Source organism: Melospiza georgiana, chromosome 4, assembly GCF_028018845.1.
Source record: "Melospiza georgiana isolate bMelGeo1 chromosome 4, bMelGeo1.pri, whole genome shotgun sequence".
Taxonomy (NCBI): domain Eukaryota; kingdom Metazoa; phylum Chordata; class Aves; order Passeriformes; family Passerellidae; genus Melospiza; species Melospiza georgiana.
In genome coordinates, this window is record NC_080433.1 from 34,276,467 (window position 1) to 34,302,208 (window position 25,742).

Below are 25,742 nucleotides of genomic sequence, written 5' to 3' on the forward strand. Positions count from 1 at the left end.
TTTTCAGAGTACAAAGCATAAAAAGAAGTATTCTCTGACATGTTTATTAATGCCTATAACCCATTGTTTTGACAAAGGCCTGTAACCTCCTTTTTACCTCTTGATATTGTAACTGTTGGTGATACTAAAATTCTGGACAATGTTATGATTAATGTAACTTATGTTTTCAAATGGATAATTATTAAAATATGTTTTTTGACCAATAATAGCAGATTTTATGTTTCTATTTCAGCATATTTATGGTTTATATTCAGCACTATGTAGAAGATGGAATCAAAACTGGCAACAGTCCCTTTCACCTCAGATTGCCTGGGTGTTGTGATGAACAATTATTCTCAAACTCCTTCAGATTTGAGGCAGAAAATGGGCTCAGCAGCTCAAAGATTTTTAATGAGAAATAAGGATTAGTAACTCGGAATGCCTTTTAATACAAAACAGCAACAAAACTAAACCAATAAAAAAAAAAAAAAAAAAAAAAAAAAAAAAAAAAAACTTCCAACAATATCTGTAGGTCTAAAAGTTGTTCAGAGGGGACAGGGCTGTTTTTAAATACATCAGTGAATTACCTGAACTTCACAGAGGGCCGAGCTGACAAAGGAGAGGCCTGATGGGGGTGGAGGTTCTTTCCTACAATCTTAACAAACTTTAATTAACGCGAAGTGATTTATTTTACTACACAGTAGATTTCTCAAAGTTTTGATCATCATTTAAGAGCTAAGATGCAAAGTATTTAGGGCGGTTTGGTTTTGGATTTTTTCCAAGAGCTAAGATTAAAAGGATTTGGGGTGTTTTAGGGGGATTGTTCATTTTAGTTTCGTTTTAGGGTTTCTGAGAAAGGGGAGGGGGAAGGGAGGTGTTTAGTTTGGTATTTTTGCTAGGATGTACAGCTCCTTTTATGAGGAAGTGGTGGCTCTGAAAAGAGCCTTTGGGTTACTTTTGAGGTTGGGAGCGCTCCTCGGACTTTTTTCACTTGCTTTTCGCCTTGTGGCTGTCGGTCTTCTTGGGCAGCAGCACGGCCTGGATGTTGGGCAGCACGCCGCCCTGCGCGATCGTCACCTTGCCCAGCAGCTTGTTGAGCTCCTCGTCGTTGCGGATGGCGAGCTGCAGGTGGCGGGGGATGATGCGCGTCTTCTTGTTGTCGCGGGCCGCGTTGCCCGCCAGCTCCAGGATCTCGGCCGTCAGGTACTCCAGCACGGCCGCCAGGTACACCGGCGCGCCCGCGCCCACGCGCTCCGCGTAGTTGCCCTTGCGCAGCAGCCGGTGCACGCGGCCCACGGGGAACTGCAGCCCGGCCCGCGACGAGCGCGACTTGGCCTTGGCCCGCGCCTTGCCGCCCTGCTTCCCGCGACCCGACATGGCTCCCGCTCCGACGCCGCCGCACGAACCGACTGACGCGGTCACGTGCCTCCGCGCCCCGTCCGCGGCCGCTTTTATAGCTCCTGCGCGCGCCCCGCCGGCTCGCTGATTGGATGCGGCGCGCTCCGGCTCGTTCCGACCAATGGCGCCGCGGATCCAAATTCGACCAATGGGAGCCGCCGGCGGCCGCTCCCGCGGTGCCGCCCCCGCTGCCGGTCCCGGCCCCGCTCCGGGAGCGAGGGCAGCGCCGGGGGAACGGCTCCGCCCGGCCGGCCCGGGAGAGCGCGGGGGCACAGCCCGGCCGGCCCGGGAGAGCGCGGGGGCACAGCCCGGCCGGCCCGGGAGAGCGCGGGAGCACAGCCCGGCCGGCCCGGGAGAGCGCGGGAGCACAGCCCGGCCGGCCCGGGAGAGCACAGCAGCCTCCCCAGAACCCCCTCAATGCCATGGTTGCCGGTTCAGAAATAATCCTGTATTTTAAACCTGCAGGGCTGCTTTAAAAATGTGTTACTGCTATGATAAAAGAGAAGCTTTACTTTCAGTAGGAGCATTTATACCCCCGCACTACTGATAGGTGTATAAACTAAGCAGGAAGACATAATACACGACGTTTCTCTGATTCTAGAGACAAATTACTTCAGTATTGCCGCAATCACTCACATTGGTGTTTTCAAACTGAATTATCTGACTTCAGGATGAATTTTCTCAACTTTGGTAAACATAACTGATGTCATCAGCTAACTTCCACAACAGAAGTTGCTTAATAAACAAAGAATTTCGTGTTTCAAGGATTGTGTAGTTACATCACACAATATGCATTAGGTGGGTGGGCTCATGTAAATTTTATGTTCTCGGTACAGAGAACTGCCGTGCAACCATTTTTGATTATGTCCAGAATTTGTGAAATTTGTGAAAACAGATTCAAAGTTTTCAAGTGTAAGTTTGGTTAGCTAATAACTTTGTCTTCTTAAAGCAGATGTAACCTCAAAACATGGTGCATTCAGCAAAACCTGAAACGTAGAGCCAACTAAACATATTGCCTGAGCTATCTGCTAGTCTGCTATCCTAATATTAGCCACAACTAAAATTATGTCAATCTTTTAACATTAAAATTGGTTACTAATTTTTACTTAAGGTAGCCTGTCCATGATGCACCCAACAGTTATCTGAGGCTTGATATGAAGCAAACCTCCCAATCAGTGTATAAAATAAATTGTTTTGTAATTATGAGTAGTGTATCAGGATTTCAGTTTTTACTACCTACCAATAAAGATTTTATAAGAGTATCATCTCCATATCCAGGGATATGTGTATTAAAAGGGATGTTTAGGAATTTAAGAACATAGCAGAAGCTTAGTAGGAAAAAGTAAGTATATGTTATTAATAATGTGATTATTACTTTTCTGAGGTTCTGAATGACTCTATCATCTTCCAAGGTGAGCTAAGAACCCTCCCCCCTCCCTCTCCACCTGCATGTTAGTTTCTCACAAATCACAGGGGAAGTGGTATTTTGATACACTGAACATTTATTGTCTTTCACAAGACAAAATGAAGTTTCCCCAGCCAACAAAATCCCATCAAGATTGACCATAAAGGGGATAGGATGCAAAACTCCAGTGTACAGTATACGCAACAAATGACCTCCCTGACTACCCTGGAAGAAAGATGATTGATCAACCTCACTGCAACTAAAAACATGATTATAAAATATTTACAGGAAAAAAAAAACAGTACAGAAAATAAAAACTGGACAACCATTTGTGTATGAAACGCTGCTAACACTTTTCTGGCTCGTTAAAAACCTGTTCCACTACCCTCACCAGAGCACTCAGGGTGTGTAAGGATTTTGGGGATTTTGGCAGGGAATAGTCACCCCCGTCCCCAGAGTATAATTATCTCCCTCTAAGGAAGGGGGAGGACTTGAGGGGAGCAGCATCGCCTCCTTTACTGCAATCTCCTTTCCCCAGGTGGACGTGGTGGCTCTGAAAGGAGGTGCCCAGGCACACCTCAGCTGCAGCGGTCTCTGCTCACAGCACACTGGCAAGTTAACCTGTGGGTAGGGAACTATTTCCAGTCATGCCCTTTCGTTGCTTGCAGGAGGACTTTCCCTTCTTCTCCCTCTGCAGTGTTCAGAGGGGCAGGAAAGCTGACCAGGACTACGACAGGTCACAGGAGACCTTCCATTTCTTTCATGAAGGCTTCATACACATCATCCTTTGTCTGTACAGAGATAGGGGCAGACGCGCCAGCCTTAGGGGCAGCTTTGGTTAAGGGCAGGGCAGGCTCATCCTCCTGCTTCCGCTGGGATGCGGCGGCAGCGCCTTTGTTCTCGCGGCGCACGCGCAGCGCGGTGGGCACGAAGCGCGTGATCTCCGCCTTGGGGTTGGTGATCTGCGGCTTGGCGCTGATGGTGGCCGTGGCCTTCTTCTCGATGGTGGCAGCGCTGGTGTCGTCCGCCTTGGGCCGCTGGATCAGGCTGGGCGGGGCGCTCAGCACCCCGGGGTTTGGAATGGGAGCTGGTGGGAACAGCCCGGGTGGGGCAGGTCCTAAGGGAGGCACCAGGGGCGGCCGTAACATGCCTGGGCGAGGAGGAGGGATACCTGGAAGAAGAAAGCGAGAGCTGTCTCCACATCTGGGAATTTCAAAATATTTGAGGAAAAAAGCGCACAGGCTCAGAATGCCAAGAACAAAAAGCAAAATGAAAGAATCCCCAACAAGATGCAGCAGCACTGGTTTAAAAAAAAAAAAAAGGTTTTCAAATCTGCACTAAACGCCAGGTTGAATATGCTTCTCTTCAGGCTCTGAAAGCCACAGGAGCTTTTTATCATTCCCTTTTAAATCTGAATTTTAAATTTAAAAATTTAATTTTTTTAAATCACTCCCTTTTAAATTTAAAGTTATAATCTGAGAATAAAGTTTCTTGTCAATCCATCCCACTGGAATTTCAGAGTCATCAGAAATGTCTGACCCAGGCACAAAAAATAAATATTCAGATCCCCAATTTATTTAGTGGAGTGCCATTACAGCACTCAGATGCTTTTTAGAAAGAGTCCAGCAGAGTAAAAATCTAAACTCTGAAATTCCCTTTTTTTTCAGGGCAGATTTTTTGCTACCAAACTATGCACAGCACTTCCGTGTTACTGCACAGAACAATGTAATAGCACACGGCACAATGCAGCCAGAGCCAGGAACAAAGGCAAACTGGCAGCCAATTATGCCTCACTGGCTGGATCACCACAGCCAAGACTGCGAAAAGCAAGCAAGAAGAGACCTGGCACTGAGACACACAGAAGCCCTTACCTGGGGGGGCAGGAGGGGGCAGACGAGGAGGAGGGCCACGTGGAGGAGGACCTGGGGGCAGGCCTGGTGGGGGGCCTGGGGGAGGACCAGGCGGTCGCCCCGGGGGAGGACCAGGTGGCAGCAGCCGAGGCAAAGGCCCACGCAACCCCGGTAACCCCGGAGGCCTCAGGAACGGAGGAGCTCCTGAAAGCGTTCATGTGAAAAACAAGAAATTTAATTCACAGTTAAAAGCATGTCCCAGCAACTTCCTCATCAGCTAAGGATAAAGATCTTCAACATACCAATGAAAGCTGTATTACCTAGCTGCCAGATTAAATAGAATTTCTAAAAATCTCAAGGAGAGGCAGCAGTTACACTGTTAAAGCATCTTTATGAAGGTAAAGTGTATAATGGAAAAAGGGTTCCTCCCCAGATAATTAAGTTGTAACTGGTAACAGCTTCTGAGCTGAGCTTGTCACAATTTAAACAGTAAAAACCTTTTTCTGTGGCATTTGATTTTTCTTTTGGACTAAAATTAAGAACTTTTGCTCTTTTACTCCACTTCGTACACTGGCTCTGCTGCTGTCTGCCAGTGTTGGCTCTAACAAAGACAACCATCAGGAAGGCTACAGCTACAGGAGCCTGATGCCTCAAAAGCAAGGTACTGCAACAATGATGCAGACTGATGACAGCCAGGTCCCAGTAAGGGGCTACATATACTCCACCTGCAACCCACTGTGCAGCTTCCAGAGTCCCACGCTGACAGCACCGCCTGAGAGCCTGCACCCCTCAGAGCAGGGCACACCAAGCACTCACCGGGTGGAGGGCCAGGAGGAAGGCCGGTGGGTGGGCCTGGGGGCCTCAGTGGAGGGGCTGGAGGTGGTCCCAGAGGAGGAGGCCCAGGCATGGGAGGTGCCTGTATCTGAGCTGGAGGCACAGCCTGGGCACTCTGCTGCTGCTGCTGCGCCTGGGAAGTCGCAGTGGATGACCCGGTCTCTGCAAGTGCCTCCTCACTGAGCTGCTGCTGCTGCTGTTGCTGTGATGTCTCCTCAGACTCTGAGTCCTCTTCCTCCTCCTCCTCTTCTTCTGAATATTCTTCCACCTCTCTCCCTTCTTCTGGAATTTCCTGGCCTAGATATGGAGATGATACCCTTACAAAATCTGTCTACGCATAACATCTTTGTGAACATCAGAGAAAACTGAGTACACAGAATTAAATAAAAAGAAGCAAGAGAAAGATAAACTTTACTTCAAAGGGAAGAAATCTGACCACTTTTTACTGGTAAACATAAAATGAAAACAAATAAAAATAATAACAGAAAAATCATTGCTGCTCTAGAGAGATCTCTGACAACAAGAGTTATGTGTTCCTCTGGGACCTGAAACTTGTACTACCAGCCCAAAGTTCTGCTATTTAATCTCTGCCTTAAAGGAGTTTGTGGGGAGGAGAGGCAATAGGGGGTTGGGGACACAACGCCACAATAAACAAAATCCCCATGTCCAAGAAACTCCTGCACCTTTGAAAGATACTGGAGTTTCTTTTTAAAACAAAGTTTGTTTTATTGGTTAACTTATCTCAACAGAAGGGTATTTTGAGGGAGTACAAATCCTTACAGGTTACATGCTGAGCACATACATAATGTTACCCTTTCTCTTTCAGAAAGAGATTTGTACTTCATTTGAACAACTGTTTAAAAGCTAATCAAGAAAAGGCTTAGAAGAAAAAAAAAGTAAATTGCTACTCTTCACTTCAACTCTGCTATGCAAAACACACACATTACTTGAAAATAAATTTTAAAAAAACCTACAAAACCAAAAAAAACCCAAACAAACAAAAGAAAAAAAGAGCAAAAACCAAACTATAACTCAAATACCTAATGAGAGCTGATACTCTCAGCAGAGGTCACATTATGACAGTAAAATATTTACTCTATAAAATAAAACTTGGGCAAAGTAAGCTGCCCACAGAAAAACTGAAACCTTAACTGGAAGCCTAAAGGCATCCCACCACCACCACCATATTATATCCACCTGACTCACCTGCCATTCGTAACATCATGGCCTGGAGTGGGGTCAGTTCTTTCATGTTCTTTTTCTTCTTTCGTGACTTGCCAGGCATGTCTGCAAACCGGACACTGTGACCTGGGGAAAGCAGGGTGAGGGTGACAGGAAGTGGGGAGAAAATAAGAAAAATCAGATAGCTATGTTGATACCTGGTATGGATAGCCCATCAGTCTAACATAACGATGCTTCTTAGATAAGAGTTTGCACTGGTGTTTCTGATTGTTTCAAGTTTTGCTAACCTAGTATTCTCTACCAACAGGTCTCCCCCAAGCAAGTGAGCATATTTTATATTGAGGCTTAATTTTGCAATGATTCAGGTGACAAACAGCTTGTGAGTTATAGGCTAACTCAACTTCTAAGAAAACAGGTTTATCTGAAAGTTGCTTTACTTCTAGATAGCCTCCTTCTGACCCATTTATTATTAAAAATCCTTTAGCTGGAATTTAGGTGAGTTAGAGCATTGTTAGTTGACTAAATAAATTGCACACACACCCTCAGCTCTGTCAAGTAGTGTTTTTCTTTCGAAGTAACTCCCTGTCTTTCATTTCCCCTTCATACCTGATTTCTTTTCTTCACCACCTTCCCTCTCCTTGTCATTATCACGATGCAGGAAGTCCTCTCCTTCACTGTCTGCATCCGACCTATCGCTGTCACTGTCATCGCTGCTCTCATCGTGCTTGTCTTGATCCATATCCTCAGGATAACCTTCATCTTCACTGGTGCTGGACATGTCATCATCGTGGCCTCGCTGTCCTGCAGAAAGGAAAGTATTGGGAAATGCATCAACTCCAAATACAAAATATTCCTTCACACCAGTGTATGTTTGCAGTCACAACATTGCCCTTAGCAAAAGCACTGTCAAACTGTCATCCCTTTACTTTTTAGCACATATTTTTAAAGGATATTTTGGAAAATCTGTAAGATTTCATATTAACCTGCTTATTAATTTACACAGCAAAAAAGTGAAGGCAACTGCTACTGCAGCTGATTCATCAACTTCTATTCAGCAATTGCCTAACACTGAAATATTTCGATGTCTTCTGGCATGAAATAAAGCTAATTCATCTAGTCACAAAAATTTCTAAGGATGATACAGCAACTGTATGAAAAATAGGACCTATGCTCTCCTAGCAAATGCACATCCAGAGCTCATTGTGGGTTTTGTTGTAGTTTTGGTTTGGGGGTGTTTATTTGATGGGTTTTTTAAATAGACGATTTCTCTGAGAGTGGGTTTTTTAATATGAACAGTGTTCCAGCACTGTTAAGGATTCATCTAAAAAAATCTAATCTGTGAAACCTAACCTAAAAAAAAAGTATCTGAGACATGCAATTAAAAGTTTCAACATTTAAAAATACAGCTGGTCGCAAAATTGCAGATATTATGAATCTATCTGAATTACCTCAGAGAGCAATCACTTAGTAAGAGTCCTTCAAATAGTGCTAACATTCACAATGCCAGAGAACATTTTGTCTGGGGCACGCCGCATTCACAGCAGGACCATCCACAGCCGAACAGAGGTCAAGAAAAACTGCAGAGAGGAACAGGGAAGCCCTCACCTGCTTCAGAACTGTAAGAAATCTCCTCCTCTCGCCTTCGAGGCGCCACGTCCAAGTTGAAGCCCACCTTGCGGCCATACATCTGCAGCACCTGAGGAGGGGGCGGCCCTGGGGGAGGGCCTGGGGGCTTCCTGCCCGGAGGTAAACGCGGCACACCGAGCCCCGGGGGAGGGAGCACAGACATGGAGCGAACCGGTGGGCTGCAAGTAGGAAAGGAAATGAGAAATGCAGCAGCACAATTAAAGCAAATGTGCCTTTAGGAGAATTACTGAGCCTTCTCTCACCACTGCTTATGCAGACTTCTAAAAAAGAAACATGAACATTTAGAAAGTACAGATTTGACACAAGGAGTTTACAACATCAAACAAAGACATGACTGAAGATCAGACAAAAGCTGCTCAGAAACCAACTGAAGACAATACTGAAAAAAATCAGCTGTTGAATCCTACCGCAGAAGAAGAATGAAATAATCACAGAGTTGGTAAAAACAGAAGGCTATTCAGAAAGAAATAGAAAAAAAATAGCAGTAGAATGAATAAAAAAAAACCCAATCAAAACAAAACCAAGCAAACTAGGAGTTTATATGAACTATCCATATACACTGAATATGGCAGCAGGACAACAGAACACACATAGGGCAATTTAAAGGGCATTTATGTTCATAACAGTAGGGCTCCAATATGAACTGATACTACTACTACTGATCTACATTCCTGATATGAAAAAGACAAAAGCTAAAAGGCATAATGTATTACTCAAATAAATTTAAACAAAAAGCTCTAATGGTGGGGGGAAAGATTAAGAAGGGGTCCGGTTAAAAGAAAGAACAATTCACTTGCATAGAATTCCCAACCTCTACAAGTCAATATTTCCTCTACTTCTACCCCTAGCTCCTCCCCCATAATATGAATGCTTTCTTTTTACTTCCCCCATAAGTTTATTTTTCCACTAACCCATAGGCTGATGTCTTCTTGAGGATAGAAGGTGGCTGAGCCCCTGGAAGGGGGATGTCCTGTATGAGGATGTTGGAGGGAGCATGAGGCATATCTGGTAAGGGGATACTCTCCACTTCAACATGTTGAGCATTCTGAAAGGGAAGGGGGAAAATAGAAAAAGAGAATAGGCTACTTCCACAGAAGCTACTACACAATCTCATTACTTTTTAAAGTACAGAACATATGGAACCTGCCACCACTTGTCAAATGTGCCTGTTCTTAGGGTTTGTTATCTTGCAGCAGTCCATGAAAGAAATTTGGGAAAGTGTTAACAGCAAAAGCCTTCAATGCAAACCAAAGAACTTGCAATGCACCCAAGAAAAGCTTTAGTATTTCAGTCAAAACTGAGTCAGGTTTTCACCTTCTTTTAGACCTTCAGTCTACGAAATGAAGAGACTGCAGGCAAGCAGTGCTTTTGTGTTTTTTAAGTATTCAAGTCACAGACTGCTGCATGTTCTAAAGGAGAAGAAAAAAAAAGAAGTCTTACAGAACCTTGCACTTGCTAAACACTATGTTCTCCAGCACGGTAGGGAGGAATATTAGAGGAAGGTTTTTAAGGAATGCCAAAGAATTCTCATTATTTCCAGCAAGAGATTTAGCAGAAATTCATAGAAATACCAATTGCACACTCACGAGCTCACTCTCTCTTTAATACAGAAAACAAATGGCTGATATTGTTGATTTGCAATACAAATTTCCCTTTCCTCCTTTCATTTTGAATGAGATCAGCATGCCAGAGACAAACAGTGACCTGACAACCACCATACTGTCCTCACTGAAATGCTCTAATTTGAGGTACCATGCAAATTAATATTTCATATGGGCCACGTGATGCTGAACTCACACAAATCTCCCTTCCTCTGTAACAGTCACACCTAATGAGCAAACAGAATACACTACCACAGTTACAAGACTGAGATACAGTAAGCATTACCTTGACAGCATCAAAGTACTGGCTGAGCTGTGCTCTCTTCTGCTCGTACTCCACTTCCAGCTTGCGCAGCTCCTTGTAGATGTCAGGGTTCTCCTTCTCGTAGAGACGCAAGATACGCTCAAAAGTCTCACGGAGCTTTTTGCGCTTGTCCTTCAGCACTTTTTCATTAAGTTGTGGCTGCTGTACCGGGTTAAACTCTGATCCAAGACAGCAAAACAAAAAGACAAAAATTTGCAAATTACTCTACTGCACAACTGTGATGAATGGAACTATTTCAAAGCAAGTTCCAATCCCTGTTTTCAGGAAGTCTGCAGCCTTTTGACAATCCCCTCCTTGAATTCTACATTAGCAGCACTCACACACACTACTTGATTTTCTTATCAATCATCTTCTGGGAAAAAAGTCCTCTTTGATGGCACCACAACATCTCAAATCATAATCAATCCCCAGATACACAATCCCCTCTTCTTACAGGAAAGGAAAAAAAAAAACAACTACTCTATTTCAGTCTCTCCCATTGGCAGTCAAAACTACACTGTGCATCTCCATAAACCATGGCCTAAGTCCAGCACCTGGTACCTCTCACTCACCCATCTCATCCAACTTTTCCATGTCCCGGATAATCTGCTTCGGATCTTTCATCTTCAGCACAGCTGCTCGGACCATCATCCGCTGCTTTTTGTTCTAAGATCAGAGATCAAGCAGACAGAAAAGTTTCACAGTAGAAAGACACAAAACATCTGTTACCCCTTTTTCAGTATTTCCAGTCTGAAGAAAAAAAAAAATCACACCTCAGAATGCCCTGAAAACATTCACCATGACACAAATCAGCAGCAAATGTAGTTAAAACTTCTGGTAATTTTAATTCCACTATCTTGGTAATTGCAAATGCTACTATCATTTCTTCACTCCAACTAAGTCAAGTGCAATCAACACAACCAACTGACAAAATACATTAGACACACTAAGAAGTGTGTGACTCTTGGATGCTTGGATTTTTTTTTTTATTTGGTTTGTTGCTTGCTTCTTTGCTTTATCATTTTGGGGTTTTTTAATTTCTAAGTACTTCCAGCAACGTTTTAAAATAAATACAAGTTAAAGAATGTCTGGGGATCTTTACTCCAAACAAGACTTCTATGTTTTTTTGAACTACATGTTTGGATAGTATTTCCAAAGTAGTCAGTCTTAGGATATCAATTAAAATATCCACAGTCTATTCATGGCCCTTTACAGTCACACACACAATACACAGTATAGGAAATGCCAACTACATGCTCCCTAATCTCTTTAGTTACCTTCTTTAGTTCCCTTTTCCGAGCTTCCTTCCCTACAGGGGAAAAGAAAAAGAAAGTAACAACTTGAAAGACAAAATCAAATTAATGAATAACCTTTTCTTCATCAAGACTAGGGCTGTTTCTCAACAGCTCACTCATTTTACAAAGATTTACTGCTTCCCAGTGAAAGAGAAATATAGCATGAAATTGATTTCTATTTCTTGTCTTTTATACAGGAAAAAAAAAGATACTACAGTCTTCATGTCTGCAGAAGCAAGGCTTTAAAAGAACAATAGGCAACCGAAGTCACAGTGATAGGTGCAATCATGAAAAGATTGCTGCACAGAAGCTGAAACAGAGTCATCAGACAACACACTTTAAAAATAAGCAGGCTTTGAGAATGCCTCTGAAATAAAGCATATCCACTGTGGGAGTCTGGATTTTCTTCATTCACTGAGCACTGATAGCACCTGGCATGTTACCAAAAATAGACAAAAAACAGTAAGACAACTCCCCCATCTAACCAGAGCACCTGCAAAACTTGACATGTTCCTCAGATTCCTGCCTGGGACAGATTAACTCTGTCCCAGGAAGCAGCCTGCAGTTTATCCAGCAGCTAAGTACAAAGGCCTTCCAACACTGATAACCAGTGGAGACCCAAGAGGTAAATACTTGAGAGAAGCAGAAGCATGAAAGCAAGCAGCCTTCCCACACAAAACTGAGATAATACTTTTCAAATTAGAGAAACTCAGTTCTATCCTGAGGATTCTACCCTCAGAGAAAGCTTTCTACCTGCTCCTCTAGGCACTCCCCATTCCTCCCTGCTCAGCTTTCATGGATACTCACGGGCCTGATCCGTGGGATTCATAAACTTCCCACTCTTGGTGGATGATGTAGATCTCCGCCCCATTTTGATCTTTTTTCTTCTGCCTCAAAAAATGAAACTTAAAAAGGAGGGAGGGACCTGGAAAAGATAACATGGTATCAGGTCCTACACATTGGTAGTTTGAGGATGCTTGTTTCTCTTCTGCCTATGAACAAGTTACTCCCTCAAAGAGCCCAAACACCTTTAAGGTTTGACTATGAGTTCAGCACCTGTATCAAAACTGCCCTACTCCAACAAAGTACTACTATTTAACTAAGTACATACTTATTGCTACTTTAGTAGCTTATAATTTCAAGCTAATTGATGAGTTTGTTATTATTCACATTACAACTCAAACCAAGAAGCTTTGTGCTTACACTACTGAGGGCTGCAGGGCAGGGAAAAACACATATTTTATTTTTCCAAGAGCGTATCAGAGTTTATCTTCTCATTCACTCTTTTAAGTGCTCTCCAGTTTTCACCTTCCTCTGTTTCAAATGTTTCCCCATAGACCTCCTCCCTTCCCCAGACTTCTAACTGCTCATGGTATCTCTCCCCAGCCCCCATTGTATCAGCAAGTGTAGGATTATTCTGCAAAAAATTATTTCCTGTCTTTAGATATTTCTCCAGCTTACAGATGACTACATAAGTGTCCAAACCACAGGCAGAGATGTTTCTTCTCTCCCTTCCCCTCCAAAACTGCTTCCCTGCCAAAGCACCGGGGTGGGTTTGGTTTTTGCTTTTGCAAGACACTATCGCTTCCTTAGGTGGGAAGCTCAGCAAACACAGGCAGGAGTTACATTTACACCTTGTATTTCCCGTCTTTCTAATATTTAAAGGCTAAAGAGAAAGAAAACAAACTTCTGAAACCTCGACTTCACATCTTCTAAGGACCCAGACTAAAGAGTTTCAACGCAACAAGTTAACGGCTGAAAATGAAAAAAATAAATATATATAATCAAGCACTAAATTCATTATTCTTTTGGCGACAGAGGAACGGGGCAGAAAGCCCCCCCTCCTACTCCCGCCCGATGGCAGGAGGAAGAAAATGAGGCAGCGCGAATTGCCGCCTCTCCTCTCCCCGCAGCCCAGCCCCGCCGCGCCGCTCTCACCCCTGGGCCGGCCGGGCCCGGCTCCGGCTCCCTCGGGCGGCCGCGGCCTCGCTCAGCCCCGCGCCCGCCGCCGCCGCGGCCCCGCCGCCATCTTGCACCGGCACCGAGTGGCGGCGCGGAGCCGCGCTCCGGAAGCGGCGGCCGCGGCTCGATGGTTCCGCCGCCGCTCGCTCACCCTCGGCGGCCTCAACTCTATGGTTGGGGCTGGGCAGGGGCGGGAAGGCGGGGCGGGAGCGGGGACTGGCGGAGATAGAGACAGGGACAGGGATAGAGATGGCGATAGAGATGGCGATAGAGATAGTAATAGAGACCAGCGCCCAGGCGGCCCCGGCGGGCTCTGGGAGCGGGTGGACACACGCGGTGCGGGAGGGATGCTCCCGTACGGCCTGCGCTGGAAACAGAGCTGCGAACGCGGCCTCTGCTCCCTCACGCTCTCCAGGAGGCTCCCCCAAAGTGCCCCCCGTGCCCTGAAACAAGGCAGAGCCGGGGGACGTGTGGGAAGCCGCTGTCCGTGTGTCCATAGGTGCAGAGCGCTGCGGGGGCAGGGACTGCCCACAGCCCCAGGCCCTTCCATGGTTTGTTGCGGGCCCGCAGCGCTGCTCCCCTGCGAGCGGGGCTGGGACCCCTCTGTACGAAATCTGATAAAAATCTGATGCCGTCGGGCACCACAGAAGATACTCTGGTATTTGTCCCTTCCTACAGCCCCCGCTGTGGTGAACTGACGAGGCTGGTGAACACCTGGTGGGAGCTGCTTTGTGTCATCGCCAGAAGCACAATTTCTAGCAAAAGTCCACAGCATGTGAGGAACCAGGAGGAAGATGCACAAAACATCAATGTGCAAACAATAAAGTATGGGTGCAGGCTTAAAGAACTAGCATGTTGGGGAGGAGATGTAGAAAGGAAATTTTTCTCTGCACAGGTGGCATCTGGGAGCAGAGGTGGTCAGATCCCTGGGCAGGATTTCTAGACTCCCTGCTCCTGGTGAGCATACCGTGCAACTAAATGTTGTTATAATTTTTCAAGTAATGGAGACTCAGTTGACTAATTTGTAAGGATCATTGAAGGATGGGTAAAGGAGTATAAGCTATACATCACATTAATGCCAGCATTTACAGTATTTAGTCACAAGCTGCACAAAGTCAAAGTCAAGGAGCATCCTCAGAGCCAAGGCTTCAGGAGCTCTCAGTGCCTACAGAGCCTTGCTAACCACATGCACAGCATGGTCACCCCCACCTTGTGCCTCTTTGGCATGTTCTTTTTGTATTATTCTTGTCACCAGAAAAAAAATATTCAGCTGGGCAGATTTTGGTTGCAACCATACTGTTTTTCCACATAGGCTTGGAAGCAGCTTACACTGGTTTGGGCTGATTTGCACGGGTTTTTTTAGACACATATATCTCAGTTTTAATTCTTAATCGTTTGTCCAGAACAACAGCTTGAGCAAAGGCAGAACACTCAAGAGGATGTGATGGAAAGCTGTGGCCATACACATCGCTGTCAGGTGCCATGCCATGTAGAGGGGGATGGCTGAATCTTTGAAGGTTAGCTGCACCTCACAAGGCTTAGGGTCTTCTGTCCTGGCAGTCCTGGGCTCAGTGGGGACAGTGGTACTGCCTCAGCCCTGATTGCTTTCTCTCAGCAGTGTCTGCTGATTTGGAGGACACTAGTCCTCTCACGTTTTTCACTTGGTACTTCTGTGACACTGAGAGGCAGCTTGAAGGAGTCTGGAGGGGAAACATCAACAGATTGGTTATGACATCTTTGGAGCTCCAAACATAAGACTATGGCCAGAGCATTAGAGAGAGCAGGAATTAAATCTGTTTTGGGGAAACCTGCTTTCCTTTAAGTCCACCAGGAACAAGGATATACCTAGAGGCAGTTTTATAGCTCTATGTTCTTCACTGTGTACCTCACTTCGCCTGACACTGCTTAGCATTTGCATTCAAGAACGTGTGGGCAAATTGCTTGAAAAATACAACAGATTGTTTTTCTTTGACTCCACTGTTCTCATACAGCAGTGATTGGCAACCTCTCATAGAGCTGATTTTAATTCCTAGTTTAGATTGTACATTTGCACATAGAAACAGGAGCCAGGACCTCCTGCCTCTCCAACACACGGATTTTGCTGTTCTGCTGACTGACAGTCTCTTGCCTCTGCAGAAGTACCTCTAAACTGAGTGGCATCTGTGTCAGGAGACAGGAGATGTTCCATCTTGGAGAAGTGATGCCTCAGGTCACCACGTTATCCACCTCAATACCTCGTGCAGGCAAGGCAGTGCTTTCTGCCACCGCTGAAGTGCCTTTCCTGACTCACATAGCCCAGTCTGCAGCTGGTCCCAGTTTCTCAGGCCCTGGCTCCCATCTTTGCTCCCGATCCCTGGGCTTTCTCCCTGATGACTTGGCAGAGCTGCTGGGTACCAGCAGTTTCATTGCCATCTAGTGGCTTTTGTGCATAAAACAGGAGTCAGAAAATATTAGGGAGAAGAGAATAAAAACCAAACAAACAAATACCCCCCCCCCCCAAACCCCAGAATGGAAGGGTTGTGAATCTTGCTCATTTCTTTATTTCATAGGGATTATCTACTTATTAATAAATTAAGATTGCTAATATTGAATATTAGCAAACATGTATGAATTTGGATATGATTTTAGTATGGGGGAAGTGGGTACTAAAAAAAGGAAGCTATGCACAACCCTCCTAGATTGGTCTATCATGGATTAAAAAAAAAATAATTGCTTGTATAATGAAACTTCTAATACTTATTTATTATTTGGTTTAAGATTGGTTTTGAGATTAAAAAAAACCTCAAACAAAACAAAGCAAGTACAGAAAAGAGAAGTCTTCCAATACTCATGTACATTTTTATTAATTCTTAAATTACCTTTTTTTCTAAGATCAAGAAAAAACAATTCACAGCAAATCACAGCAAGACACTACAAATAATGTTCTTGCTCCCAGCTTTGGTTTTAAAATCTAAAAAATAAGGACAGTTGGTAGCATATTGTGAAATGCAGAATCTGAGCATATTCTTGGCAGTCCCACATTGGTGGGATCAGGTAAAGACTTGAAAATAACTTTAGTTTAATAGGGCTGCAATCCTACAGGCACTTGTACATGTGTATAATCCCACTCCAATCAACAAAAGAGCAACTTTGCACAGAAATTTTTATACGTGAGTTGGCAGGAGCAGAGCATCACAAGCACAAGAGGTTATTCATGGCCAGGTACACCCAGAATGCAGCAGCTGGTTTCTTTCAGTGGTGGAGCAAGGTTGTGTCTGTTTGCATGTAGGCCCAGGCTTCTCTTACCTGCCAATCTACTGGGATTAGAGTTTATTTAAAGAAGATCTCTTGCTGGCTCCTTAGGAAGGCAGAAAATAGCAGTTAAATATGCTTCAGCTAGTTCTTGTAATTGAATTCAGTCTATCAGATTAAGCACTAAACCACAGTAAGGGTTTAGCAACCACAGATGTCTTCATAAAGCCTCCACATGCTTTGCCTTCTTGAAATTGTTTTCTCCCTTTGTGTTGTCATCTTTGATACAGAAACACACCTTCTCACCACTACCAGTCCAGCAGTCTGTATTATTGTCTCCAGTATGAATTACAGTTCAAGGTTACCTACAGTGGTTCCCAGAAAATAAGCTTAAGGAAAGGTGCAAAGTATTTGAAACACTGCCCCCCAAAACACCTGTAAACCAGTTTTCTCTTAATGTATTTCCTGAACTGTCACTTTTCTTGTTCTGCTGCCACAAAAAAGAAAATAAAAAGCCATCAGTAGTTCATTTGTCATAATGAATCAAAAAGGTTTCTGCAGGCATAAGCTGCTGCAGCTGCTGTGACAGCAGGAGAGAGAACTCCACCTTCATTTACTGAACTTGCTGTCTCACCAAAGAAGTCACTTCATGTATGGCACGCTGGTACTTTTCTGAGGCTGCTTTAAACTCAGCCAGGTGCTTCTCATAGCTCCTCACAGCTGTCAGCAGCTGGCTCCTCTCCACAGCTCCCAGGATGGCGTGGAGAATCATCTCCAGGCCCAGCCCAATGATGGTGATGCTAACTCCCCCAAGAACAGAGGCCCCAATCTGCGCAAGGACACTGATGAGCTTGCTCACAGTGAGAGTTAAATGATTGGAGCCAAGAAGTTTGATAGCTACCATTGCAGCTGTTGAAGTTGCTTCTCCAAAAATTATGGAAAAAACTCTCTGGGCTATTGCAATTTTCTCCAGCTCGGGCTCTTTGATATCATATAGCTTCTGGTACAGCACTGGCTCGAGCTTGTCCTTCATGTCACTGTCAATCTTCTGCACCTGGTGCTGAATCTCACTCATCACTTGAATGATGTTCTCACAGTTTTCCTTGACTGTACTGCTCTCTCTCATCTCAATGGGGGTAATGGTGCAGCCCAGGTGCTCATTCAGCACTCCAACCAGCTCGTTTGTTGCATGGAAATTTGTGGACATACAGTCAAGCAATTCCTGATGCAGATGGATCAGTTCTTGCTTTCTCTTGGGATTATCTGGGTAAAGGAGGTCACTCAATGCCATTCTTCAGAAATAGGCTACTTCAAGAGAGAAAAGACATTTCTTACTCTGTTTAACACCCATAACCATAACCCTTAAAGAGCAGTGAAATCTGCTTTGTCTCTGCCCCACTGGTTCTTTTCATACTGAGCAGGCCAAATCCCAAGGCATAGTTTGTAAATGTAGAAATCTTAATTCTTGTTCTGGATCTTTGCCAAGTGATTGGAAAAGCACCTTGTAAGACATTGGGTATGCTCAGAGCAACAAAAATAGCTAACAAATATGTAATGGGCAGATTGGTAAAATAGATGTGAGCCATTGGCAACTGAAGATTGAAGTCAAAAGTTAGCCTTGGAAACTGAAGATGGTAGAAGCTGAACTAGTTCACTCGTTCAAAAATGAAACAATCTCATCTAATCAGCAAAATTAAAGATGTGGCCTAAAGATTAAAGGGTTGTTCCAGGCACCATTTTGTATGCATTTTATTTGTAGCCTATTTTATCCATTTAGTGGCGTTCAATTTTTCAGCAAACCTGATGATTGGTGGATGTGGTTTGTGCCACAATAAAAGGTATTTTATGCCAGTATAGCCTTTTTCTTCTAACATTCAAGAGAAAACGATACTATATAAGCCTTCTGTGCTTATACTAAGAAGCTTATCCTCTGAATTCATAATGAATAGTAAAATTGTCTATAATAACCCCATCCTAAACTATATCACCTTACATATATCTCTCACTGTATTTCCTGCCCTGATATTTATTTATTCATAAACTGCTTGCCAACATAGAGTCCAAAGAGACTGAGTTAACAGTGATCATGGAGTAATTCCTCATCACTAAGATTCTGCAATCAACACTGTCACTTCCTTTAACCTTTCACCAGCTGCAAAGTGAAAATGCTTTAACATTATTTCATCTTAAATGCAAACATCTTTGCTACAGGGGAAAACTATGAATGAGTAGGATGACTCATTTCTTTGTTGGTACTTTTCATGGTCTCAGCCCTCTTATTGCAAATCTGGGCCACTTTTGTGCAGTGCTTTGCATTTTTTCTATGTTTCTCTTCTTGTTGTTAGTGCCTACATATCACAGTTAGAGCTACAAATAGTTATGTGTAGGGGACTACCCAGATTTTTCTTCTTGAAAAGATACCTTTGTGTCATTTTGGTCCTTTGTAGTTCTTGCACTATCTGTTAGCTGCAAATCATCTGACACTGACCCAGCTGTATTTTACTAAACACACCCTCCCCCACAAGGTCACTGTAGAAAACCAGAATGAATTCCACAATCCCCTGCCAACTTTTAATCTCAGTGTTGAAACACAAGCCAGTCTGAAAAGAGTTTTTCTCCCCCACTATTTTGCACAGTACTGTATATTTCTTTCAGCCACTTACCTTGAATCTCTGCCAAGAGAATAAACTGCTTAACACATCTTCTTATACAAGCTGTAGGGAGCCAAATACATATACAGTAAAGGTTTGGGATTTTCTGGAAACATAAAGCCATGATAATGCAGGCTATGATTTCATATCAATCCTGCCTCAGGGATGTTGCTGGCTTGCTTTCTGACTCAATGTGATACTAAAACCTTTCCACTCCAGTGCTGTTTTGTTGTAAGGTCATTTGTTTTCCCTTATTGGTAAAAACTGAGAAGACAAATTTTTTCAGAAGGAATAATACTTCAACAGACATTTTACATACTAGACAGGTGTGGAGAAGACTTTTAGAATCTGTTCATTACATATGATTATTTCAGCTTCTTACAGCTGCTCTAGATTTTATATCTCCTAATGTTAAAATTACTTCTTACTCTTCACATTAGCACTTCCATTAGCTTTTATATTTTCCTTTTAGAATTAGGCAGGCCACATATATTTCTGTATTTCTATTTCTCCAGTGATTTCTCTGTGGAGATTTACCACAGAAACTTTTCTAATTAAACATTTACACTGCCTACCTGATTTGGTCTGAATGCTCCTGTTGAAATGTGTATGGGAGAGTAACTTCAGCCTCTTTCCCCTCTGCTCGCCTGGTGTTTTCCAGCAGCATGTGATGAGTTAGGGATCCAGAGGCTGGGCTTCAGCTGCATCCTGTGCCTGCCTGTCATTAATTCTATTGTGTGATGTTTACCCAGATTCATCTCATTTTCTTCCTCCTCTTCCCTTCCTTCCAATTTTAAGAGAATTCAGTTTACTCAATGCTAGTTCCCAATTACTAGATCATCCAAAGGCCTTCTGTTCCTGGAGAGAATGGGTACAGCACAAATCCCTCCTGCCTGCTGCAGAGGTGCCATCACGGGCAGCTACAGCTGAAAGGGGATGGTGTTACTTGCTGTCCTCAGAACATAAAAGGTGTAGGACAGCACTTCTAATTCAAATAGATACAAGATTATGTTTTTTACTGGTTTCTATTGTTTATAAATATAAACATTAATGCTTGCACCTATGCCTTGAAATAATGAATATTTGCAACGACTGCTTCTGTACACCTGCAAATTACAGAAGAAAAATTGAATGGTCCCACATAAACTGAAAAATAGACACCACAGAGAGTGGAAATAGGCTTTGTCTGTTCCAGTAAGATAAGCTTGCACGTATGCCTTCAACCAAGCTAGACATCTTTCATGCTCTTGTCCTTGGAAAAGTGGACCTGCAGCCCACAAGGGTCTCACTAGGAACACTGCTTCCACTCTAGAGGATGGCTGAGTTCTCAGATGAAAATACAAGGTGAAGCATAAAATGTGCACTTTGCAATCGCTAACGTGTTTTCATCTGAAAGCTGAGCTGCTGTATTCAACTCTAATGAACACAGTCAGAGTGCCAAACTCTCTTGTCAGAGCTGTGGGCATGAGAACATAAGCTGCAAGAGAACACTAAATGATTTAACTGCTATAGTTCTGGAAATGTCAATTAGTTGTGACTGCTGAGTATTTTCCACTGAGAATGCCATGTAGTCCTGAAATACTTCGTGCAGTATTGAAGTGAATTGAATTGATCAGGCTGGCAGCTGCCTGTGGGTCACATTCTGGAAACTGATTTCAGGTCTTCTGGGTTTGCAGTGGATACAAATTCTTTTCTTTTAGAGCCCTCATAGTTTGGAACAAGACAGAAAATAATTTGAACAATATGAAGACAGTTTTGTTCCTGCTTTACTCTGGATCTTTTGGGAGGATTAATAGCTATTATTGCAGGCCTATTAAGTTGGAGGAAAATACTTGATCTGGGGTGTCAGTCATCCTTTCTTGCTGCAATTTGCCAGGTCTCTGATGCCATGAGAGTAGAAGTGTTGTGGAGGCCCAGACTCAGCTCTGAAAAGCAGTGAAGGCTAAAATAAATTTTACCATTTCATGCAATTTCAGACCCCTTTTGCCATAGGAAAGAAATGGAGGAAAAGGCAGATGGTTGAACTGAGTTCTGAAAATAAGGTTTTGAAAGTGTACAGTGGGACAGGAAGTTGCAATTGCTTGAACACTGCTGGCTGCACATCTAACCACAGCAATAGCTGATGAAATTGCTGCAACCAGCCCAGCTTGACAGGGCTCTGGCACAAGCAAAGGCAACATCAGGAGCAGTCTCTGAGCTGCACACTATCCCAGGAGTGTATCTCTGGTTGGCCTTGTGAGAACTCAGAGGTGCAAGCAGAAGGACATAACTTTCTTAGCAGTCAAAATGGTATCATGATGGGCACCCAAGCAAGGAGAATGTTTTGGGCTTCCACCTACCAAGGGATGCTTGCACCATCTAGTCAGTGTATTATCTGACTAATAGAAATAATTTTAAGGGAACTGTAACATGACAAAACATGTCATTACTCAGTCTTCAATTGCTTTGTCCCTTGAACGTAGATGTTATGAGTTTGACTTTGTTGTGTCTATTCCCCCCACCCAGAAATGACTGTTCAGTTCTGTGTAGACCCACCAGTATTTACAGACTGAAGGATTATAGTTCTGAGGATGATGCAAAGTAGTTGTTTTCTAGGACTTGCACAAAATTACCAAAAACCATCACAATTAAGAATAATTAATTTACAGCACTTCCCTTACTTTGGAGAATGCAAGTCAAAGTCATACTTCCTGCAGCCATCAGGGAAAGAATATTTCCAGCTGTTTACGCCATATTTTTCTGGCTGCTTGGTAAGGTCCCAGCAAAGGCTGTCAAGAACTTTGTCTATGTTTTCTTCCAGCTAATGTCTTGGGGAAGAATGGGTCAGCTGGGCTAGCAGTTTGGAAAATTGATTTCAGAAATGTCACAATCTAGCAAAAATATATCCACCTTTATTCCTCTGTAATTCCCCTGTAATAACACCTTCTGGATTTCCTCTGTTTGCTTTTGAGAGTCAGACATCATTCCAGAAATGTTTGTTCATCTTTTTTTTAAGAGTGGCAAAGAAAGGCTGTTCAGGGTCTGCCAGAATCTGCACAACTTAATGCACTTCTCTGTCTCTTCAGCCAGCACAATAATCCAACTCCTCAATGCACATCTTGGCACCATCTTTCCCTGCTCCCAAAGGAGATGTGCACAGCTGCCCAGTTACCCACTTAAATTTGCTGCCATGGTGCCTTCCACATCCCACAGACTGACTCTTTCTCACTAAAAATAAAGCTATTAAGAGATCTGTAAGGAGTCCAAAGTCCCTGTGTGTCTTTCCTGAATGCCTCAGGACAAAGCTGTCTTCAGTGAAGGTTATCCCTGATCTAGTCTTCAGAAAGGCCATAGATAACCTTCCTCCTACCTGAATGGTACAGGGAATGTCTGTTTTGATGAACCAGGCTGAATGTTCCAGTCTCAGGTGCAGAGTTTCAGCTGAAAGCAGAGGGAAGATTGAACCTTCTGTAGCAGCAGGAACTCCAGAGGCTTCTTGCCTACTGTTCACGGGCACATATCTGGATGCAGCCAGAGAATCAGAGACTGTGGGCCAAGCACAGGGAAACTCCAAGCACACTTGGGAGAATGGCAGAGGCGAGTGCAGTATAACCACTGTTCTTGCTTCTTGAAGCTGAAAGAAAATAAAGAGAGCAGTCATTCAGACCTCTATTCACTGCCTAAAGCTTTTTGGTTTTGCTAACACAACCTCTGCCCACAAAGGCCTTTTTCTCAACTCTATCTCTTAGTTTGGCTTTGGAGGCACAAACCCTCATTCCTAAATGATAGTTTGAGCTCAAAGATCGCATTGACATACTGCTGAACAAAGAGACAAAAGCAAGAGTCCTGGACTGGTGGTAGACTCACAGAAAGGCAGGGATGTGAAATAGGCCCCATGAGGTATTCCAGCATTGAGCTCTCTCTATAACCAGGAAACTCAGTGTGTTCTTTGTCAAAGGATACCTTTTCTCCCTGCTAGGAGAGAGGTCACTGCTAAAATGACAGTAGCTTTGTTTACACTTCTCTCAGCTTGCCAGAGATAAGCGTGGAAGTGTTAGCTTGCCAGAGTAGTAGTGGACCAAAGCCTAGAACAGTCCTGAAACGTGAAGTGTAGCAGCATTGCAAGACACCAGCATAGATTACTTGGTTCAAGCAAATCTCATCCACTCTTGCAATAACAATGCTGGGGACCCAAAGCCATGAGTCTACAACATCCTTGCAGTGACACTTGGGATAAATGGGGGCTGCAAAGAGCCTTGAGACCTGCTGTTGATTCATCTTTAGTGAGCTGTGGGGCTGTCCCAGGTTTCACAGCAAACTGAAACAGGGTAAAAGCTGGGTCTTGTGGATCTCATAGGCAAACACAGCAGGTGAGCTACAGGTTTGGCCTTGAGTGTGGCCCCATGTGGGTGCAGCTGGTGAGGGCTGCCTGGGGCAGTGGAGAGCAGCCTGTCCTGTGCCCCCTTGCATGGGAGCCTCTGTACAATACCTTCCACCAGCTGGCACTGGTACTTGCTGTAGTTCCCCACAGAATGCAGATGCAGCCGGTTACCCTGCTGGGTTTGAAGAAAGCTTTTGACAAGAAATATCTCATAAGGGGGAATGAGGACTTCCTTCTCAGATGTGTGGTAGGAAAAGCCTTGCATAGCTGCTCCCAGGCAAGTGGTCACTGTGAACAAAGTTTCATTCCCAAACTTCTGAGCTTCACTCCTGAGGTGGGAGGTAGAAGTGAAACGGCCAAATCGCACCCTGCTGCCTTCCTTGGCCTCGATAAATAAATCCTTTACACCCCTGTGCACCTGGTAGCACTTATGTTTCCCCATGCTGCTCTGCCATTCCTTCAATATCTGGATAGCAGTTGTTAGGTAGAAGTGAAAGTATTTAAAGCTGAAGTTGTGTCTGTAGTGCTCTGGAGAGATTCCTGCTGTGGATGTGGCCCAGTTCAGCTGGGAGTGCAGGGAGGAGTTCATGGAGTAAGCCATCAGAGCTGTGGCATGGCTGTCACGCATTTCCCTCAGCAGACCTGCAGGACTCTTCAGCAAAGCCTCCTGAGCCTTCTTCCAGAGACACAGGTAGTCCTTGTTAGCAGCTATTTCCTTTTGGAAATAGTCTCCTTGCTCCAGTTCTTCCATCATCTCCTCCCTGCACCCCAGATACTGGTCGTCAAAGGATTGCAGAGCCATATCCATCGGGATAGGGGATACGGCCTGCAACACAAAAGCAAATGAAGATAAGCATGAGAAGTGACAATTTCTTGTTTATGTTTGTGGATGCAAGCCAAGTTTTTCTCTATCCTTTCCTTGCCCCTCTGTCATTATTGGCTGAGCAAGCAAGGCAGGTAACAAATCTTTAGCAAAACCCTCCTGAGCAACCTCAGGTTGTTGTCTATACCCCACCACAGGTCAGGATGACAGAGTTCTTATTTGATATGGATGTGCTACGTTAGAATCTCCCAGGAGCATTGTCAATATAGACAGGCTGGAAAATGAGAGGAAAGATTCCATGAGGTCTACTCACAAACACTCCATGAAATCATCTGGCTGCAAACAAGAGGAAAATTCCAACCAAGTAACTAAAACAAATTAAGAAAGGTAAGAAATGGAACAGAGGAACTGAAAGCAGAAAAGTTTAAGTTGAACCCAAAACTCCTTAAAGAACACGTTTCAAATGGAAAAAAAAATATTTCTGTGGTATAAGCAATTTCATTATTTCAAATAAAGAGCAATATTTACCTCTTTTATCAATATTTGTGAGAAGATCAGCAACAGGAGGCTGCCCAGTGTCACCAGCTTCCCAGAGTCCACCCAAGACACTGTAAAGAACATTTTTTTTAAGGAAAGGTAATTTGCACCTATTTCTTTCTGTTTTTCTTTGAACTGGAAAATTCTGCAATTTGTAATTTTCACTCAGTTTTTCGTGGCTGTTCTTCAACCAGAGATCATTTGCCAAATTCTCACTGCAATTCAGAAGTCATTAATCAATCCAAGCAGACAATTTACTGGCAGAAATGTGCCCAAAATCCATAAGGAAGTGTCTAGTTGCACCAACTTCAGCTGGCATGAGTGTCCATCACCTTGACAGTTCTTTTGATTCCAAGGTATTTGCTGTTGTTCTTGCAAAAAGGAAGAAAACCATGGCTTGGAGAAGTCTAAGGCACTTCTCCTGAGGAGTGATGTGCCAGGGTGACTGCTCCCTGGTTAAGAGTCTAAAAGCCCTTTTAAAGAAGTTGACTCTGATAAAGCCAACACAGAAGTGCAAGGTAGGTTGGGATCCCATCTGGAAGCAGTGATAACCTAACTCTCCTCCTCCTTATCACCCCCTGCTTTCTACTCCTGTGCTGCCAATCCTCCTCCTACAGCACTGCAGAGTGGCACTTTGCTGGACTGTTTGCACTGGCACAGCCAAAATGAGTGTGTGAAAGCAG

General features: G+C 44.0%; 4 protein-coding genes across 4 annotated transcripts; all 4 read right to left on the reverse strand.

The window, feature by feature from the left end:
• Positions 1 to 762: 762 nt before the first annotated feature.
• On the reverse strand, positions 763 to 1,356 carry LOC131082434 (histone H2A). Its single transcript, XM_058022337.1, has one exon. The coding sequence runs from the start codon at positions 1,354 to 1,356 to the stop codon at positions 967 to 969; it is 390 nt and encodes a 129-aa protein (XP_057878320.1). The 3' UTR covers positions 763 to 966.
• Positions 1,357 to 2,861: 1,505 nt separating this feature from the next.
• On the reverse strand, positions 2,862 to 13,503 carry WBP11 (WW domain binding protein 11). Its single transcript, XM_058023582.1, has 12 exons — positions 13,434 to 13,503; positions 12,303 to 12,420; positions 11,478 to 11,509; positions 10,773 to 10,866; positions 10,183 to 10,379; positions 9,207 to 9,340; positions 8,254 to 8,453; positions 7,255 to 7,449; positions 6,673 to 6,774; positions 5,449 to 5,763; positions 4,654 to 4,836; positions 2,862 to 3,953 (listed from the first exon to the last, which is right to left on the reverse strand). Exons 2-12 carry the CDS (start codon positions 12,364 to 12,366, stop codon positions 3,520 to 3,522), a joined length of 1,950 nt encoding a protein of 649 aa, XP_057879565.1. The 5' UTR covers positions 12,367 to 12,420; positions 13,434 to 13,503; the 3' UTR covers positions 2,862 to 3,519.
• Positions 13,504 to 17,301: 3,798 nt separating this feature from the next.
• On the reverse strand, positions 17,302 to 19,974 carry SMCO3 (single-pass membrane protein with coiled-coil domains 3). Its single transcript, XM_058023581.1, has 3 exons — positions 19,915 to 19,974; positions 19,352 to 19,402; positions 17,302 to 17,996 (listed from the first exon to the last, which is right to left on the reverse strand). The coding sequence occupies exon 3, from the start codon at positions 17,977 to 17,979 to the stop codon at positions 17,302 to 17,304; it is 678 nt and encodes a 225-aa protein (XP_057879564.1). The 5' UTR covers positions 17,980 to 17,996; positions 19,352 to 19,402; positions 19,915 to 19,974.
• Positions 19,975 to 22,857: 2,883 nt separating this feature from the next.
• Positions 22,858 to 25,143, reverse strand: ART4 (ADP-ribosyltransferase 4 (inactive) (Dombrock blood group)). Its single transcript, XM_058023507.1, has 3 exons — positions 25,051 to 25,143; positions 23,808 to 24,525; positions 22,858 to 22,952 (listed from the first exon to the last, which is right to left on the reverse strand). Exons 1-3 carry the CDS (start codon positions 25,141 to 25,143, stop codon positions 22,858 to 22,860), a joined length of 906 nt encoding a protein of 301 aa, XP_057879490.1.
• Positions 25,144 to 25,742: the final 599 nt, after the last annotated feature.

Coding starts and splice junctions, on each gene's coding strand:
- LOC131082434 (XM_058022337.1), bottom strand. CDS start 1,356: ATGTCGGGTCGCGGGAAGCAGGGCGGCAAGGCGCGGGCCAAGGCCAAG.
- WBP11 (XM_058023582.1), bottom strand. CDS start 12,366: ATGGGGCGGAGATCTACATCATCCACCAAGAGTGGGAAGTTTATGAAT. Junction 4,837..5,448: donor TCCTCCTGGCCCTCCACCCG/GTGAGTGCTTGG, acceptor GAACGCTTTCAG/GAGCTCCTCCGTTCCTGAGG. Junction 3,954..4,653: donor GCCCCCTCCTGCCCCCCCAG/GTAAGGGCTTCT, acceptor TTCTTCTTCCAG/GTATCCCTCCTCCTCGCCCA.
- SMCO3 (XM_058023581.1), bottom strand. CDS start 17,979: ATGGCATTGAGTGACCTCCTTTACCCAGATAATCCCAAGAGAAAGCAA.
- ART4 (XM_058023507.1), bottom strand. CDS start 25,143: ATGTTCTTTACAGTGTCTTGGGTGGACTCTGGGAAGCTGGTGACACTG. Junction 24,526..25,050: donor CACAAATATTGATAAAAGAG/GTAAATATTGCT, acceptor TTTGTGTTGCAG/GCCGTATCCCCTATCCCGAT. Junction 22,953..23,807: donor CCAGTGCCAGCTGGTGGAAG/GTATTGTACAGA, acceptor ATTTTCTTTCAG/CTTCAAGAAGCAAGAACAGT.